Source organism: Scyliorhinus canicula, chromosome 4 (assembly GCF_902713615.1).
Source record: "Scyliorhinus canicula chromosome 4, sScyCan1.1, whole genome shotgun sequence".
NCBI lineage: Eukaryota > Metazoa > Chordata > Chondrichthyes > Carcharhiniformes > Scyliorhinidae > Scyliorhinus > Scyliorhinus canicula.
Genome location: NC_052149.1, coordinates 84,492,053 through 84,510,903, shown reverse-complemented (window position 1 = coordinate 84,510,903; position 18,851 = coordinate 84,492,053). Strand labels below are relative to the sequence as shown.

Genomic DNA, 18,851 nt, shown 5'->3' with positions numbered 1-18,851 from the left:
TAGACAGGCTATATCGAAAATCACCACATAATGTCCAAGGGTGTGCAGGATAGGTGCGGCTACGGGGATAGGGCGGGGAATTGGACGTAGGTAGGGTGATTTTGGTTGCTGCAGACTCAATGGGCTGAATGGCTCCTTCAGCATTGTACCAATTCTATTGTTTTTAGTAACTGAACACCAATTTACAACTTCAATTGTTGGTGGCTACAAGTCTTCTACCAAGATACCTCTAAATTGCTTTATGCAGCCACTTTCAAATGACTGTATCATTGGGTAAACTAACCTTGGCTGCTGTGGCTCATTGGTCCAAATATAGAATAGTGTTTCAGGGTTGTACATTCGGATTCACAGATCAGGTTCTTTAGCAAAGGCTGGATGTCTTCAATTCCATGCTGAACTGCTTCAAACAACATTCTTCGCAAGAAGCCTGTGCTAAACAATGATCCTGCCCTTGAAATCGAATAGAAGCCAAGAAACAAAAGAGAGTTATGACAAGGGGCAAGATTTTTTTTTCCTACAGACACAACCAACAAGGATTACACCTATTATATGCTACAAGTGCTCGTACTGAAGAACTGGTGACTTGCATTAGGAAATGCTGTACCTCGGTTTCGCCCCACTTAGTCACCCCCAAATCATTTTAACTTCAATAAAGAGTGACACTAATGATATTAAGAATTGCTTAAAATCTCAGGGATCTCAAAATAGAGATGTCAATAGCCAATGCGTATCTAAAATTGTTTTGTTTCAGAAAAATAAACAGAAAAGTTTTAAGCAAGATTTTTGTTACTCTCTGGACCACACAAAAATGTCAGGTGAAAGAGGAGCAATTGTCAGGTTACCCAATGGTCCTTAGTGAGAGAAGAACAGAGGCTTCTCTTAAATGCACTCCCAGAGACGAGCAAGATAATGGGATTTGACAGTGTAGCGGAATTAATCTGGTGTATTATGACACCTGCAAAGGATCCAACGATAGGCCAGGATAAATACAAGAGACAATAGAGAGGTTTTGTGTTGGGAGTATAATTTATATTGCTTTAGTTGGAAGTCTGCTTAGTTTCTTGATGTTTACATCTATATATTTTACAGAAAAACTAGATGGCAGCATCTGATGAAATATCATTGATCGGAAATGTTAATTGTGTCTCTCGCTCTCCACAGATGCTGCCCGACCTACTGAGTACTCCCAGCATTTTTGTTTTACTATCCGGTTTCCAGCATCAACAGCATTTTACTTTTGCAACAGAACATCTGATTATTTGTCCCACTTATCTCTTCCTACACTCCCGCCACCCAAAGTAAACTAAGGATTCCAGGGTTATGAAGCTCAGACTGACTCTGGAATAAAGCAAATTACCCTGAAGAGAATAAACACTCGCTGTAACATTGGTGCCCAATCAGCCTGTACGCAGTTGTTGCTCTTCACCGTAAATCCTATACTGCATTGTTAGACTCAACAGAAATACTGGGTTGACATATATGAGGGTGTGCAGTATTCACGCACAGTGTTCCCATGCTGTATTAATTACCTGCCTTGCTGGAAAAAAAGGAGGTTTATCATAGAGTTCCCAATTCGGTCGTGAAAAACAGTAAGTGCACATGATAGGCATGAGATTTATCATAAAATCACCATTGATTAATCAGAAGTGCTGTTTGCAATTTTAATCTAATGTTAGAAAAAAATCAAAAATTACTTGCATAGTGGAAAAGAACCTGCAGGCTTGGCAGTCTTAGCGACCAGAATATGATGCACAAATAATTGACAGTTTTTAAAAAATTGTCGAGAGTTGGGAGCTTTCAAGAGGCGGAAGGTTTTTCTTTGAAGTTTAGATGCAACCAAATAGCAACAGTGAAGTAATGCTTTATAATTTTTACAACTCAAATGGAAAATTTTCATAGCTTGTCACTTGCAGTTAAACCTAAACATGTAAACAAAGAACACATATTGCACCACAAATAACAAACAGAGGGAATTGATAGTTTGTAGGGGTTAACTAACCAACATCAATCTAGAAATATGGAGCTACTTTCAGATAGAGGGCTAAGATTTACACATTCACTTAGTTATGGTAGCGTTGAATCTGCTTCACAGAACAAAGGATACACTGAGCACAATGAGATCTGGATCAGATTATATCCCTGCTTCTACTGGATTTGTTTGCACCCAATAAAATATTAATCAGACTAAAACGGATGACAAGTACATAAATTGAGACAATGCCGAGTATTAAATCTGTTGCTGATGTGGGAATATCCCTAATAAGCCACAAAGTCAAAATTAAAAACATATTGAAAGGAAAGTAGCAGTTTGAAAGCAGATGTGCGAGTAGGAGAATTTTAAATTAATCAGACACTAGACGCATATACCAGGGCATCACAATCAAGGTTTCCCTCCAACTGTGTGGGTGCGTGGCTGTGCAGGGTACAAATAGGCCATGCTCAAAATGTACCCCTTCCAGATATGCAGACATAGAGCCGCACGGCTATCTTAAAGGTACCATGCTGTGCAATAAACAGGCCGTGGATAGTAAAGGAAAATTAAAGGGAACATTGATTCCAATAGTATAGTCCATTGCAGCAGTGCTTATCCTTTAATTGATGATCTAGGTAGAGGCAAATGATGCATGAAAATGTTAGTACAGGAGCTTTTCTTTGCAAATGGAATTAAGTAGATTCCCAAGTCCTGTTAAGGAACCGCTAAGAGGGCAACTAATAATTTGAAACCTGCATATAGAAAATATCTTGGCATGCTCTCCGACACTGGCTATTACTTGGTCACGTCAAACAGTTCAATGATGTTATTTGCATAAAAACAAGTGCTGCTGATAATGGACCAATCACCATCATCAATTGGGAGTGTCGTACTTGCTTTCAAGTAAGAGTGGGTTTGTAGTCTGTAGCAGCTCATGAAAAATAAATTTATATCCATCCTTGTCTTTGATCAACTGCATTTTATTCACATTTTTGATTCTTTTCATGTGTTGCTTATGACATGTCAATGAAAGCAAGCGGAGGTCCTCAAACTACGCCAATGGTTAAGAATCCACATTTCTCATGTCTATTACATATTGAATGATAGAAGTCCTTCTGGCCTACATAGGAACTTCTCAGAGTAAATTACTGAATTACACTGCATTGCTGGGAAGGTTTTGAAAGACTTTCAAGGGTGAGCTGAGATGTGGCAAGGGGAAACAACAGTGGGGGGGGGGGGGGTTGGTCCACAACAGCTGAAGGCTATGTCGCCAATGGTCAAGGAGGTCAAGGTTCATGTTGGGAGAGCTTGTGGAAGCAGGGTGGGACACAGCAGGTAATGATTGTACACAAAGATACGGATGTAAATGGATTGGAGTACAGAGATGGTAGGCAAACTTTAGCTCAGGTTTTCAGATAGGCGATTCTGGTGCTTTCCTGTATTTTTTTTTACTTAATGCCTATCTCTTCTGTTGCTTCGATGAATATTTCTGTAGTGGCATCAACGCTTTTCTTAGGATAGCCAATGCTGATGTTTGGAGTTAGAAGTTTGAAAATTGCTGGTTGAAACTGAAACAGCTATACTTCTACAAGATATAGAATAAAAATGTTGCAATAAAAAGACTTGTAGTTGTGTAGTGAAATTTACAACCCCCCCCCCCCCAACCTCATTGTCAGCATTTCTGGATCATTTCTGAACAATACAATGTTTGTCTCTAAACATTTTGGACATTAACCCTTTACAATTGTTTCATTTCTTATGGGATCGTCCCCAGAATAGTTGCCATTTTGTTTGATTATAAATATTTGAAAGGGACAAAATGCTGGAGTGAGTTCAAGTCAGCGTATGTGGCCTCCAGACCTATTGTAGCTCCGGGTCTCTGGCAATATAGTTCTCGAAACCAAGGCAACTCTGTTCTATTTATATTCCTATTTCCTAATTGCTAGTTTGTCTTGCCTATATTTTATTATCTTTGGGGAATTGAAAAAGCTGTTGCTGGCGTTGTTGTCTCATCAATTGATAAATTTTAATTCAGAACACCAAGATCTGTTCTTATCAGCAACTTGAGATAAATGTAACAAGAACACGGATTTAAACTTTATATATGACCTTGAAATCTTTTGATATGGACCAATGCAACTCATAGTTAGGAGAACCCTGGTTTAAACATGGGCTTTTCATCTCTCAAACCCACACTTAAGAATTGCAAGGACAGATGTTTTTCACAGAACCTGTTCAGACCCTTTTGTGAAAGGAGCGTGGATAATTTCTGACCAGCTCCCTGAATCAAAGCCCAGATGCTGCTTACAACTCTTCCATATTTGGCTACCTTCACACAGCTGGCACAAGAAATGGAAATTGTGCTCTCCAGCTTAACATTATTAGATAGAAATTCTTTCTGAGGGACTGCAAAAGAGAGCCATACCTGCAATCAATCTGAGCTGGGAATGGTGGACAAATTCATTGCATTGAAAGATGTTTGGAGTCTATTTATAGGAGGACGAAAACATTTGGAATATTGTGTTGAGTCCTTAATTACAGGAAGCAAACCTACCACAATGGTCCAAGCTCCACTGCCGTCTTTCCTGGCATACTTCCATGACAGTCACAGGGCAACTGACGATATGCACTCTCTGAAAGATCAACACTAAATCAGTTTGTTACGAGACAAAAGCATTGCCGTAAATCAATTTTCAGAGTGTTTACATTATATAGCTTTGACTCAAAACTTATACGGTCATAAGACCATGTCGAGTAAATGTTTTGATACGTCAAAAATCCATGGAGAGCATGCTTGTAAAAAATACACAAATCTTAACTGATATAAAAAAAATAGTGACATCAAGCTCCAATAGCCATAATGTGAATTCTTCAATTTTATTCACAGCTGCGATTCAGATATACTTATCAAATGGTTAAAATCTACCATGGGACCAGGGGATTAAACTCAAATGCTGCAGCATGGGTCTTCTGTCATTGATGAATATCTCCTATTTTCAAAGCTCACTAATATCATGTACAGATGGAACCAGATGCCACATCTTTACAATTCTAAGTGGATCCTTAAAAGTACTGGGAACACTTGAATGATTAACAGTGTGGCTGCTAATGTCGGCAAACACACACTGCGCAATTCCATCACTTCAGTGGAAAGAAAATTAATGAAATGAACAAGGAGGAAATTGAAATATTTTTAAATAAGCTAGTTGTGCAGCCTTTTATTGACGGAGTCTTACCTTCTAGCATGTGGCACTTTTTATAGAAGACCCGCTCTTCACACCACTGACAATGGATCAGGCGGCGTATTTTCTTCAGGCTTTCGTCTGCCTGTGTCGGTCCTCGAAGTACCCGCACCACCACCAGAACAAAGTGCTCCAGCGCTACAGTAAACAGAACCTCAATACCCTTGTTACAGCGTGCAGCAGCCCTGTAGGAAAACACCATGTACAGCATCAGAAAATGCAACCAAACAGTGAAAAAAAAAACTCATTCTGACTTTACCAGATAACACTTAAAATTGTAAACTGCTCAATGGAACCAAGAAAATCAATACAGTGCATCAGTTGGATGATGGGTTTAATATAGATCCAGTTATGATACAAGTGTCAACCTTATTTTCCAGATACGATGCCCGAGCATGCATTGTGCAGTGATAATACGGTATTACACATATAATTGTATTGTTAAATGATATATCATTGATGAGTCAGAGGATCAGAAGTGAGCTCTGAATCATGGGGAACAGTAGATATGAAATGGACTCTAAACCACCTCCATTTCCTAACCCAGATAGAACAAAATGGATCAACATTAAAAGAATGGTAAAATATCGCTCACATAACATAACTGGCATTATATTACTTATTAGTTAGAATGGTACCAGCGATAATAAGCTGGAATTGGTCTCTTTAGAGCAGAGATGGTTAAGCGGAGACTTAATAGACCCTTTCAAAATGGTGTTGGGTTTTGACAAGAATAATTGGAGAACATTACTCCACTGGTAGATGAGGATACAGATTTAACGCAATTGGCAAAAGAACCATGGTGAGGTTAGGAGATTTTTTTTAATGCAGCAAGTTAGATCATTGGATAAATATTTGAAGATGAGAAAATTGCAGGGTTGTAAGAAAAGAGCAGGAGAGCTTTTTCAAAGAGCCAGCACAATTATGATGGGCCTCTTCGAAGCAAGATTCTACAAATTCAATTGTACTTTACATTGAACATAATGTAGCCTGAGAATGTCTTATTGCACTACCAATGGCAAATGATTTCAATCCAGTGTGTGCCAACCGCAAGGAATTAAATATAGCTGAATGAGTCGTAATTTTCTCAATTTTACTGATAAATTGTGCATTTTCAGAATGCTCTGCTATTAATAGCTGTATAACGTAATAGCCATAAATAAACTGTTTAACATTTTCATTTTGAAGACAACATTTTGATCCTGGAACCAGAGGCAAATAAAAGTGATTTTTTTTTTCTCCGCCCCAGTTGCAGACGGCAATGGGTTTGATGACCTTGATTATATGTACTTGGTTTGCCCACATTAATCTCAATTCAGCCAGCGGAATTTATGTTTCCTTGGAAAAAGCTGCCAAGGGAAAAAAATGCGAAGAATCCATCGCCGCCCTAAACGACATAAACGTTGTTTCCAAACACAATAGATTCTGTTCAGATATCAGGCTTACAACACACAAAGAGAATTGGACTCCTCATATTTATATTACTGATCTTGACAAAGAATAACTGTACACGTCAGCTCTGTAGAACCTCAGCTGTCAGGCCTCCCAAGTCCTGGATACATCAGATTATGAGGCACCACTGGCACCATTTTGCTGCAATGTAAAGTCTCACAAAAATGAGAAGCAAATAGCATGAGAGGTAAATGAGAATACAAATTGTGGTTGTGAGAAAACTCAATTGGAATGAAGATATGGGGACAAATCATCCAAGCTGGAAAACAAAACTGCTTCCGATGCAATGAATGGCACTGCGTTGCTAGGGTAACTGCCCTTCTGTACAACACTCTCTTATGACAAATGAGAGCATAAATAATTGAATCTTTCTATAAATTAAACATAACCTTTTCTGTCATATTTTGAAGATGGAGAATAGGATTATTGCTGATAAAAATCATAGTGGAGATTCTACTTCAAGTTAAGTGTTCAGTTCAACACTGGCACCCAAACAGCCCCACCTTAAAATTGTTAACAATTACACATTTTACACGGGCAGGCTGAATTCATCTTCAGTTAGGTTTAGTTATTGGAACTAAAGATAGATAGAAAACATGCTTTGATGTAAAGGGTCTTCCTTTAACAGGTATCTAGTGTAGAAAAGTTTGGGGAAATGTACACGCTTACTTTTTAAAATTATTCTTCAACGAAGCAGTCTAGATAGTTATTTGAAAGGTTCCCTATCTATTTTTGTACAAGATGTTAATGGATACCAGGTATACCTTGCCACAGAAGCAATGATCATTCTGGCTGCCACTTCTTTATAGTACTCGGTCCGGACAATGTTACAACCATAGTGGCGCATGGTGACATTTAAAGCTTTGCAGTACAACGTGCTGATGTCTGTGGATGTTACAGAAACGATTCCAAGATTCCTCACATTTCTGAAGGCAGCATCAAAGTAATTTATTGCTGTTCCAAATGGATCTAAGTGTCTGTCACAAGATGAAAGAAATAAACAGGACATAAGTACTCACTATACGAGTTACTACAGTTCAATATGTTATCTTCATTATTTGAACTGCAAGATCCCCCCCCCCCCCCCCCCCCCCAACTCATCCCAAACCATTTTATACAGAAAGTACTTCCTGCTGTCTCACCCACTAGATTCCACCTCTTTAGATTGGAGACTGGTCTGGTTTGACTGCTGTAGGGACTCCTTCCCAGAGACACGTACTTTTATAGCACCGTTTCGTAAATAAACAACCCAACGAATGGTCTGAGTTTTTTTTTGAAGAGATTACTAAATTAGGTAGAAGGGTAGTAAGGCAGGGGTTTAGTAAATGCGTTCTAGATGGCACGGCCAAAGCAATTGATAATGCAAAACTAGGAAATCAATTAAATAGTAGAACATCAGAAAACAGACCCGAGAGAGCGTACTGCCCCAACGATTCCTTCTTTCCCCTCTGTTACCCAATCAAATTCAAAATGGAATGCTCAGTTCCACAGCAAACATAGAACATAGAACAGTACAGCACAGAACAGGCCCTTCGGCCCTCGATGTTGTGCCGAGCAATGATCACCCTACTTAAACCCACGTAACCCGTATACCCGTAACCCAACAATCCCCCCATTAACCTTACACTATGGGCAATTTAGCATGGCCAATCCACCTAACCCGCACATCTTTGGACTGTGGGAGGAAACCGGAGCACCCGGAGGAAACCCACGCACACACGGGGAGGACGTGCAGACTCCACACAGACAGTGACCCAGCCGGGAATCGAACCTGGGACCCTGGAGCTGTGAAGCATTGATGCTAACCACCATGCTACCGTGAGGCCCCAAAGCGTACAAAGCAAAGAACAGGTAAAGCACACACTCTGAAAGCAGCAAGTTAAAGTTACAGTAGAAGCTAGGTTTTGAATCAAAAACTTCCAAAAATGCAACTATTTGTTTCCTTTAAACACATTGGGGGTCATTTTAGCTTTCATCAATGGTAAAATGCACAGTGTTCCATCAGTCACCCATGATGCACCCCGTCAAATTTGTGTTCTATTTACTTCAATGTTCTACAGTGAGTGACAAATCCCATAATGCCTGTCATCAAAAGTGAAAGCTGACCCCCTTGTGTGGTACAGGTTGCTGAAGCCATTAGATTTTGAAACTAAAATTGCACACAATTTACAAAATTCTATTAGAAACAGGTCACAAAAATACAACTGAATGCATTGACTAACTTTTTAATCTGTAATTTTGTTTGGTTCCTCACCACTTGACTACACACAGAGGTAATTTCAGTTAATGTCCACAATGCTGAACAAGGTGAAATAGAATCAAAACAAAATATTGGGGCTGCTGGAATCTGAAACAAAAACAGAAAATGCTGGAAAAACCCAGCAGGTCTGACAGCATCAGCGGAGAGAAAATAGCCTTAACATCTCGAGTCCATGTGACTTTTTTTCAGAGCTGAAGGTGAAGTAAAATATACTTTTAATAACAACAAACAGATCCAGAACAGGCAACATCTGCCAGCCACAACAATATTTTTCCTTCAACTACAGCTATTCTGTACCAACTGTCAACAGTGAGTTTCCACTGCATTTGCCAAGTCACATGGTTTTGGAAGTCACTCCAAAAAAATTACTGGGGTGCGCTAGAATATTTGAATTTATACAAGTGATAATTGTTATTTGCTGAGATTGTTAAGTATAGTACCTATAAGAGCAATGATCATATGTAAGACTATTATGGTGTTCTATTATTAAATGTAAAAACTGAATCCTAGATATGAATGACTTTTCGCAAATGTGGGGCTACCGTGAAAGTGTTAATTAAAAAATCTCTTCGCAAAATAGTGGAAATTTTCCAACCCTGAACAGGTTTAATGAAAAGGCATTCAGCAGAGTTTGCTTCCTACAAAGAACTGGTAAAAGTCATGAAAAAGATAGCTCAAGCTGAGCTTGGGGTAGTTTGCCTCTTTGATAATACACATAAGACCCCCACAAGTATGGCAAGTTGTTTGTCCCTTTGGAGTTAGATATTGCTCTTCAGTTATGTACTAATTTATGTAAGAGATATTATAAACTCAGTACAATGCTTTTAGGAATAGCACCATGTACATTGCAATTAATTTTTTTAAAAGAGTAAACTGAACAATGCTGTTAACAAATATTCCACTTCATTTGCCACTGGCGTGGGTCATCTGTGTCCCATGGAGAGGTGTAAACCCACAGAGGTTTTGCCAAGAACTGTGCAGAGATACAGCAGGTATTCGACTTGCCTTTTACTTTTAATTCTCCTGGATTTTTCTCCAACTTCTTTAGGTCCCTTTCACAGCCACAGTAACTTGTGTTTCAGGAAATACTGCCCTCTAGCTGACTATTAGGATGTTGGGTGTGGATAACTTGGGATCCCTTTTCTCAAATATCAAATTGTGCTAGTCGCTGAATTTCAAGCTTCCCAGAACAGGTTCTGTGGGAAACCATACGTGCGGACTTTCAGCCTTCACTGGCATGACATATTACAGACTTGGTATTCTATGACACCATGTTATCCTGTAAAATTCAATTGTACTCCTTAAAAGGAGAAACGTTTTGTCTGACTAGCACAGCGTACTGTATTACACTTTTAAAATGTAAAGCCTGGATTTAAAGTTCACCCTGGATATATGAACATTAAAGGTATTTAGTAAATTCCTCAGTAAATTTTAGAATACAACCTGTTTCACTTACATGAAGTCAAAAGCTCTCAAGTGCATGAGTACATTGGCATCCATTTGTGTGACTTCAATAGTCCCCAAAATATCCTCAGTCTCTTCAACATCATCTTCATCCTCTTCCTCATCATCTTTTCTACTCGTCAGCACTTTCATCCGGTTTAGATGACAATTTTCTCGAATGATCTTCACAGAGCCCTCATTTATATCATTTATCGTGACTTTCACTGCATCCCCAAGGTGCTTGGCCCACTGCAATCCCATGATTCCTTAAAACAGAATAAACCAGTTTGGTTTCAAAGTAACAGGGTTTCAGGAGAGGCTAAGTGACAACTTTCTTACAGAGTAGATTAAAAGATGGTGGGGGCAGTCTGGGGCAGAGGTTGTCCAACTGGAAATTGTCCTGTTGAGGAAACCTTTAGGTTGTAACCCGGCCGCAGAGCTTAGAGGGAACATAGGTGGCCATATACTGGCAGTACAAGAAAACCTGTAATATGAATAAAAGCAAACTGGTTATTCATATCAGTTGCTGTTCATGGGATCTTGCTGTGTGCAAATTGTCTAACATGCTTACCAAAACAGTCCCTAAAGTGCAAAATTGTTTCATTGAAAGTACGGAGTTGTGGGATGACTTGAGGACACAATGAGGTATCATATGAATACAAACTCTTTGTCAATTAACTTTTTCCCATTCCAAGTTACAACTGGCTCAAGGTCATGGGGAGCTACAGAACGCTGAACGTTATCGAAAACAGGAAGGTTAGACTGAGAGAAAATTCCTGGTCTTTAAAGCACAGAATTGTATCTGGAGTCAACTGCTTTGCATTTGTAATTCATTAAAGAATCCTGAACTAAATTCTGCCACACATCATACAACTCAAAGCAAAAGAAAGACTCGCATTTATTTAACACATTTTTTTTTCTAAATTTACATTTTTTCCAATTAAGGGGCAATTTAGCGTGAATAATCCACCTAACCTGCGCCTCTTTAGGTTGTCAAACACGGGGGAGACTGTGCAAACTCCACACGGACAGTAACCCAGAGCTGGGATCGAACCTGGGACCTCGGTGCCGTGAGACAGCAGTGTTAACCACTGTGCCACCGGGCTGCCCTGACTTGCATTTATATAACATCTTTCACTCTAGGCCCTGAAGCATTTTACAACCAATGAATTACTTTTGAAGTACAATCACTGATTCCACAAATACTAACGTGATAATGGCTTGAAAATCTGCTTTGTGATATTGATTGAGGAATAAACATTGCTGGTCAGAACACAATGCAAAACTCCCTGATTTTCTTCAGAACGGTCATGGGATTTAATCTCACATATGGGTGGCACGGTGGCACAGTAGTTAGCAAGGTTTGTGTAGACTCAATGGGCCAAATGGCCTCTTTCTGCACAGGAGGGATCCTAGGATCTACCAAGAGAGCAGCCAAGCTTTGGTCTAACCATTAAAGATAACGGGATGGATTCGCCGCAGCCCCGTGCCGAAATTGCGTTTGGCGCGGGGGCGGAGAATCAATATTCCCAAAGGAATCAGGCCCGGCGCAGCTCCAGTGATTCTCCGGGCCCTGAATATCCATGTGCCCGGGAATTACGCAATGCAGCTGGGGGACCATTGCCAGAGACCCTCCCAGCAATCCTCCACTCCCGACCGGCCGAGTTCCCGACGGCGTGGAACTAACATGGTCTGGCCCGTCGGGACTCAGTCCGCGGCTGCCCTGGTGGGGGCGGAGGGGGGCCTATGTCGGCCGGAGCACAGAGCGGGCCGGTCCGATGCAGCGGTGCGCGGCCGTTGGGGGAAACATATTACGGAGCTGCCTTCCCAGTCCGCGTCCACCATGGCATTCGGCACGGCCGCTGGAGGCCGCCACTGTGCACATGCGCAAACCCGGAACCGGATGTGCGGGGGCCTGTATCCGCAGCCAAAGCTGCTTGAAGCTCTCTGGGTCCCTGCTAGCCCCCTGCAGGTAAGTGAATCGACTTTTATTTTTCTCAGGAAATTGGGGAGTGCAACACCAGCGCTTTTACGCCGGCGTGGGGACATAGCTCTATTTTGGGAGAATGCAGCCTAACACTTCCAACATGCTGCTAGATTCCTCAGTGCAGCACTGAATGAAAGCCTACTTAGAAAAGCTTAAGGCAAACAGGCAGAGTCAACATGGTTTTGTGCAATGGAAATCATGCTTTTTTTCAAATTTAGAGCACCCAATTCGTTTTTCCAATTAAGGGGCAATTTAGTGTGGCCAATCCACCTAACCTGCACACCTTTGAATTGTGGGGGCGAAACCCATGCAAACATGGGGAGAATATGCAAACTCCACAAGCACAGTGACTCAGTGCCAGGATTGAACCTGGGACCTCGGCACCATGAGGCAGCAGTGCTAACCACTCTGCCACCATGCTGCCCGTGGGAATCATGCTTAACCAATTTATTGGAGTTAGTTCAAGGAGTCACATGTGCTGTGGATAAAGGAGAACCGATGAATGTACTGCACTTAGATTTCCAGAAGCATTTTATAAGGTGCCACATCAAAGGTTATTGTAGAAAATAAAAGCTCATGATGCAAGGGGTAACATATTGGCATGGATTTGAGATTGGCTAGTTAACATTAATCAGAGGGTAAATGGGTCTTTTTCTGGTTGTTGGGATGTAATGAGTGATGTGCCACAGGGATCAGTGCTGGGGCATCAACGATTTATATAAATGATTTGGATGAAGGAACAGATGGTATGATTGCTAAACTGGCTGATTGTAGGAAAGTATGTTGTGAAGAGGACATAAGGCAGCTACAAACTGACATTGATTAGTTATGTGTGTGACCAAAGGTCTGGTAAATGGAGTATAATGTGTGCAAAAATGAAATTGTCTATTTTGACAGGAAGATTAAAAAAGCATATTATCTAAATGGTAAGAGATAACATAACTCTCTCCTTCTTTAAGGAAAGATGTATATGCATTAGAAGTAGTTCAGAGAATGTTTGCGAGACTAATACGAGAATGGGCAGGTTGTCTTATGAGGAAAAGTTGGACTAATAGACTGATATCACTGGAGCTTAGAAGAGTTAATAGGTGACTTGAATTAAACCTTTACAATCTTGAGGGCTCTTGGCAGGGTGCATCTGGAGAGGATGTTTCTGCTTGTGGGAGGATTTAGAACTGGGGGGGGGTCACAGTTTAAAAATAAGGGGCCGCTCATGTAAGACAGAGTTGAAGAGAATTTCTCTCTCTCAGGCGGTCTCACGTTCTTGGAACTCTCTTCCTCAAAAAGTAGTGACGCAAAGTCTTTGAATATTTTTAAAGCAGAGCTAGATAGGTTATTTCTTAACAAGGAGGTGAAAGGTTCTTGGGGGTTGGGGGAGGCAGGAATGTGGAGTTGAGGTTACAGTCAGACCGACCATGATCTTACTGAATGGTGGAGCAGGCTTGAGGGGCTGAGTGGTCTACGTCTGCTCTTAATTCGGATATTCGTATTTGATGCTCAACTTTCTGAAGTGAGACCTGAACGTAACCTTCTGACTCAAAGATGTGAGTGCTACCACTGAGTCACAGTTTAAAATAAAAATATATTTTCACAAAACAGTGAATCAAATTGTTGCAGAGCGAGGAACCTTTGTTGACAATGGATGACATATTGAAGTCACAACGCGGGAGGCCTGCGTAACCTACTTTTCTTAGGAGCACATGATTGCCCATTCCAGTCAATAATTTTGCTGAATGCACAGTTGAATTGAACAAAGGCATCAGAAAATAAACACCAAGGCCTCTTTTACCTTAAAGTGTCAGTTATTCATCATTTAAATGTAATTTATCAATACTTCAAATATCAAAAATGTTTCATCAATGGAGTAGGTTTAGTTTTGCCCTGCAATATTTTTCAATAAATCAGCAACTTCACTCTCAAAACACATCGACATACAGGATCTACACGCAAAAATAATTGGTTGGGCACAGAGTAATTGATACACATCTATTAACCAGCAATGTCTACAGTGGGGTTAAGGCTTGCAGTCAAAATATCCACAGTTCATCAACAATCTCTGTCGTGGCATCAAAGGTCAAAAGATTTTATGAAAGTATAGAACAGAAATGAAACAGGAACTGGGCCCATTACTCTGCCAATTTGTGTTGTAACTGGTTAGGAAGATCCCAGAATGGATCTGGTTCAAAAGACCATAACATTTACTTTTTATAAAAATAAAACGTGGAGGAACAGAATCACAGGACTGTTAATTAGTTTTAACAACAAGGAAACAACATTCATTAAACATGAAAAAAATTGGATTATAATACACTACTTCCTCCCCCCCCACCAATTAGCTTAACACACAGATTTGACGATTAACATGGATTACAAAGTACATCTTATTAACACAAAAGTACATTGCATTAACACAAAAAGTCTCTTTGAAGCACACAAAATGACTGGTCAAATGGACACACTCCACTCTGGGCCCAAGTTAGTGTTTGTGGTTTCTCCTCAGAATCCCCTCAGATGATTGTCATTCCCAAAAATACGCTTTAAAAAAATCTCCCACAACAATGCTTTCCCTTGGCGGTTGGCATTCCAAAATCCAGTCCGGGTATCACAAATGACATTTTCAAACAAATCTTCTGCTTCCCTTTTAACAGTAAATCCAGTCCAGCATTTCATACCAATCCTTTTAGGAATTCATGGTCTTGACTTCTGTGCAAACTGCTCACAATTGCTTTAACTCTTGATTACCAGACTGTATTAAAATTACATCAAACATTTCATCTGCTTCTGAAGTCTACTGTCTCATTTTAAATCTAGTTACTGCGATTGTTTCTTTAACACTTTGTTTACTCTTCCTTGAATTCTTCTGAACAATACCTTGGTCTCTGTTCACTTAACTTCAGATTTCTAAGACAGTCTTTGTGTGTTAATTCCCCAGCCATTTGGACTGTATCATGTTCTTTAGGAAGCCTGCATCTTGGCAACTCTCTCGTCCTGTCCATCTTCTCCTGGCAGAGTTGAGAGCTGTTCACTCCTCAGAGCCCTGGCTCCAACTGCTCTCAAATTGCCTAAACTAAAACTTAAAAGCCTTTTTATCTTACAAGGACCTACAAAGAACAAAGAAAAGTACAGCACAGGAACAGGCCCTTCGGCCTTCCAAACCTGTGCCGACCATGCTGCCCGTTTAAACTAAAATCTTTTGCACTTCTGGGATTCGTATCCCTCTATTCCCATCCTAATCATGTATTTGTCAAGATGCCCCTTAAATGTCACTATCGTCCCTGCTTCCACCACCTCCTCCGACAGAGAGTTCCAGGCACCCACTACCCTCTGTGTAAAAACTTGCCTCGTACGTCTCCTCTAAACCTTGCCCCTCGCACCTTAAACCTATGCCCCCTAGTAATTGATCCCTCTACCTGGGGAAAAGTCTCTGACTATCCACCCTGTCTATGCCCCTCATAATTTTGTAGACCTCTATCAGGTTGCCCCTCAATCTCCTTCGTTCCAGTGAGAACACACCAAGTTTATTCAACCTCTTCTCATAGCTAGTGCCCTCCATACCAGGCAACATCCTGGTAAATCTCTTCTGCATCCTCTCTAAAACCTCCACATCCTTCTGGTGGTGTGGTGACCAGAATTGAACACTATACTCCAAGTGTGGCCTAAATAAGGTTCTATACAGCTGCAACAGGACTTGCCAATTTTTATACTCAATGCCCTGGCCAATAAAGACAAGCATGCCGTATGCCTTCTTGACTACCTTCTCCACCCGTGTTGCCCTTTCAGTGATCTGTGGACCTGTACACCTAGATCTCTCTGACTTTCAATACTCTTGAGGGTTCTATCATTCACTGTATATTCCCTCCCTGTATTAGACCTTCCAAAATGCTTTACCTCAGATTTCTCCGGATTAAACTCCATCTACCATCTCTCCGCCCAAGTCTCCAAACAAACTAAATCCTGCTGTATCCTCTGACAGTCCTCATCGCTATCTGCAGTTCCACCAACCTTTGTGTCGTCCATAAACTTACTAATCAGACCAGTTACATCGTCCTCCAAATCATTTATATATACTATGAACAGCATAGGTCCCAGCACTAAACCCTGCGGAACACCACTAGTAACAGCCCTCCAATCAGAAAAGCACCCTTCCATCGGTACTCTCTGCCTTCTATGACCTAGCCAGTTCTGTATCCATTTTCCCAGCTCACCTCTGATCCCGTGTGACTTCACCTTTTGTACCAGTCTGCCATGAGGACCTTTTCAAAGGCCTTACTGAAGTCCATATAGAGAACATCCACTGCCCTACCTGCAATCATCTTTGCGGCCTCCTCAAAAAACTCTATTAAGTTAGTGAGACACAACCGCCCCTTCACAAAACTGTGCTGCCTCTCGCTAATACGTCCACTTGCTTCCAAATGGGAGAAGATCCTGTCTCAAAGAATTCTCTCCAGTAATTTCCCTACCACTGTCGCAAGGCTCACCGGCGTGTAGTTCCCTGGATTATCCTTGCTACCCTTCTTAAACAAAAGGAACAACATTGGCTATTCTCCAGCTGCTCAGCAATCCCCCACTCTACCATTACCACCAAGCCAGGGGATCAACCCTGGTTGAATGGAGAGCACAAGAGAGCATGCCAAGAGCAACACCCAGCACACCTAAAAAGGAGGTGTCAACCTGGTGAAGCTACAACACAGGACTACTTGTGTGCAAACAGTATAAGCAACAAGTAATAGAGTTAAGCGATTCCACAACAAACACATCAGAGCTAAGTTTTGCAGTACTGTCACAGCCAGCCATGTATGGTGGTCGACAATTAAACAACTTACGGAGTAGGAGAGTCCATAAATGCCCCCATCCTCAATGATGGAGGAGCCCAGCACATATAAGCAAAAGACAAGAGTGAGGCATTCGCAACAATCTTCAGCCAGAAGTGACGAGTGGATGATCCATCTCCGTCTTATCCAGAGGTCCCCAGCATCACAGATGTCAGTCTTCAACCAATACGATTCACTCCACGTGATATCAAGATATGTCTGAGGGCACTGGATACTGCAAAGGCTATGGGCCTTATAATATCCTGACAATAGTACTGAAGACTTGTGCTCCAGAACTTGCCGCACTCCTTGCGACAACACTGGCATCTACCTGGCAATGTAGAAAATTGCCCAGATGTGTTCTGTACACAAGAAACAGGACAAATCCAACACAGCCAATTACCGCCCTATCAGTCTACTCCAGCAAAGTGGTGGAAGAAGTCATCAACAGCGCTATCAAAGGCACTTCCTCACTCAGCAATAACCTGCTCACAGATGCTCAGTTTGGGTTCCGTCAGGGTCACTCAGCTCCAGATCTTATTGCAGCCTTGGTTCAAACAGGGACAAAAGAGCTGAATGGCAGAAGTGAAGTGAGAGTGACTGCCCTTGACATCAAGGCAGCATTTGACCGTATGGCATTAAGGAGCCCTAGCTAAACTGGAGTCAATGGGAATCAGGGGGAAAACTCTCCGCTGTTTGGAGTCATATGGCACAAAGGAAGATGGTTCTGGAGGTTGGTGGTCAATCATCTCAGACTCTGCCAGACGTCTCGATCCACTGCAGTTTGCCTATCACCACAATCGGTCCACAGCAGATGTATCTCCCTGGATCTACAATCAACACTCTTACACCTCGACAAAGACACCTATGTAAGACTGCTGTTCATCGACTAGAGCTCCGCCTTCATCACCATTATACCGACAAGGCTAATAACCAAACTCTGCAATCTTGAACTTGACCCCTCCCTGTGCAGCTGGATGCTTGACTTCCTCACCAACAAACCACAATGTCAGGATAGGAAACAGCACTTCTTTCACAATAGTTCTCAACACCGAGGCCCTGCAAGGATGTGTGCTCAGTCCTCTACTGTATTCCCTATATACACATGACCGTGTGGCAAAATTTAACTCCAACTCAATCTACAAGTTTGCGGATGATATGACTGTGGTGGGTCGTATCTCAAACAACGACGAATCAGACTACAGGAGGGAGACAAATCACTCGGTTGCATGGTGCACCGAAAACAACCTCTCTCTCAATGTCGGAAAGACCAAGGAACTGATCATTGACTTCAGGAAGTATAGCACGACACACACTCCCGTCTGCATCAATGGCTCCGAAGTGGAGACGGTCGATAGCTTTAAGTTCCTGGGGGTCATCATCACCAACAGTCTGTCCTGGTCCACTCACGTTGATGCAACAGTCAAGAAAGCCCAACAATGTCTCTACTTCCTATGGAAGCTAAAAAAATTCGGCATGTCTGCATCGACTCTCACAAACTTCTACAGATGTGCGATAGAGAGCATCCTATCCGGCTGCATCACAGCTTGGCATGGCAACTGCTCGGCCCAAGATCGCAAGAAACTGCAGAGTGTAGTGAACTCAGCTCAATGTATCACACAAGCTTGCCATCCCCCACGTTGATTCGGTATACACCTCCCACTGCCTCAGGCAGGCAGACAGC

At 41.6% G+C, this 18,851-nt stretch overlaps 1 protein-coding gene across 6 annotated transcripts in view; it reads right to left on the bottom strand.

Moving 5' to 3' along the window:
* The window catches only part of trmt1l (tRNA methyltransferase 1-like), an 82,073-nt gene that overhangs the window by 32,584 nt on the left and 30,638 nt on the right, over positions 1-18,851 (bottom strand). For 5 of the 6 annotated variants that reach the window (XM_038794635.1, XM_038794637.1, XM_038794636.1 and 2 more), the window contains exons 9-13: positions 10,383-10,635; positions 7,431-7,643; positions 5,209-5,399; positions 4,527-4,605; positions 284-450 (exon numbers count right to left, since the gene is read on the bottom strand). In XM_038794635.1, the coding sequence (XP_038650563.1) occupies positions 284-450; positions 4,527-4,605; positions 5,209-5,399; positions 7,431-7,643; positions 10,383-10,635 (903 nt within the window). The remainder of the gene's footprint in view (positions 1-283; positions 451-4,526; positions 4,606-5,208; positions 5,400-7,430; positions 7,644-10,382; positions 10,636-18,851) is intronic. The other variant, XM_038794639.1, reaches the window with a different exon arrangement.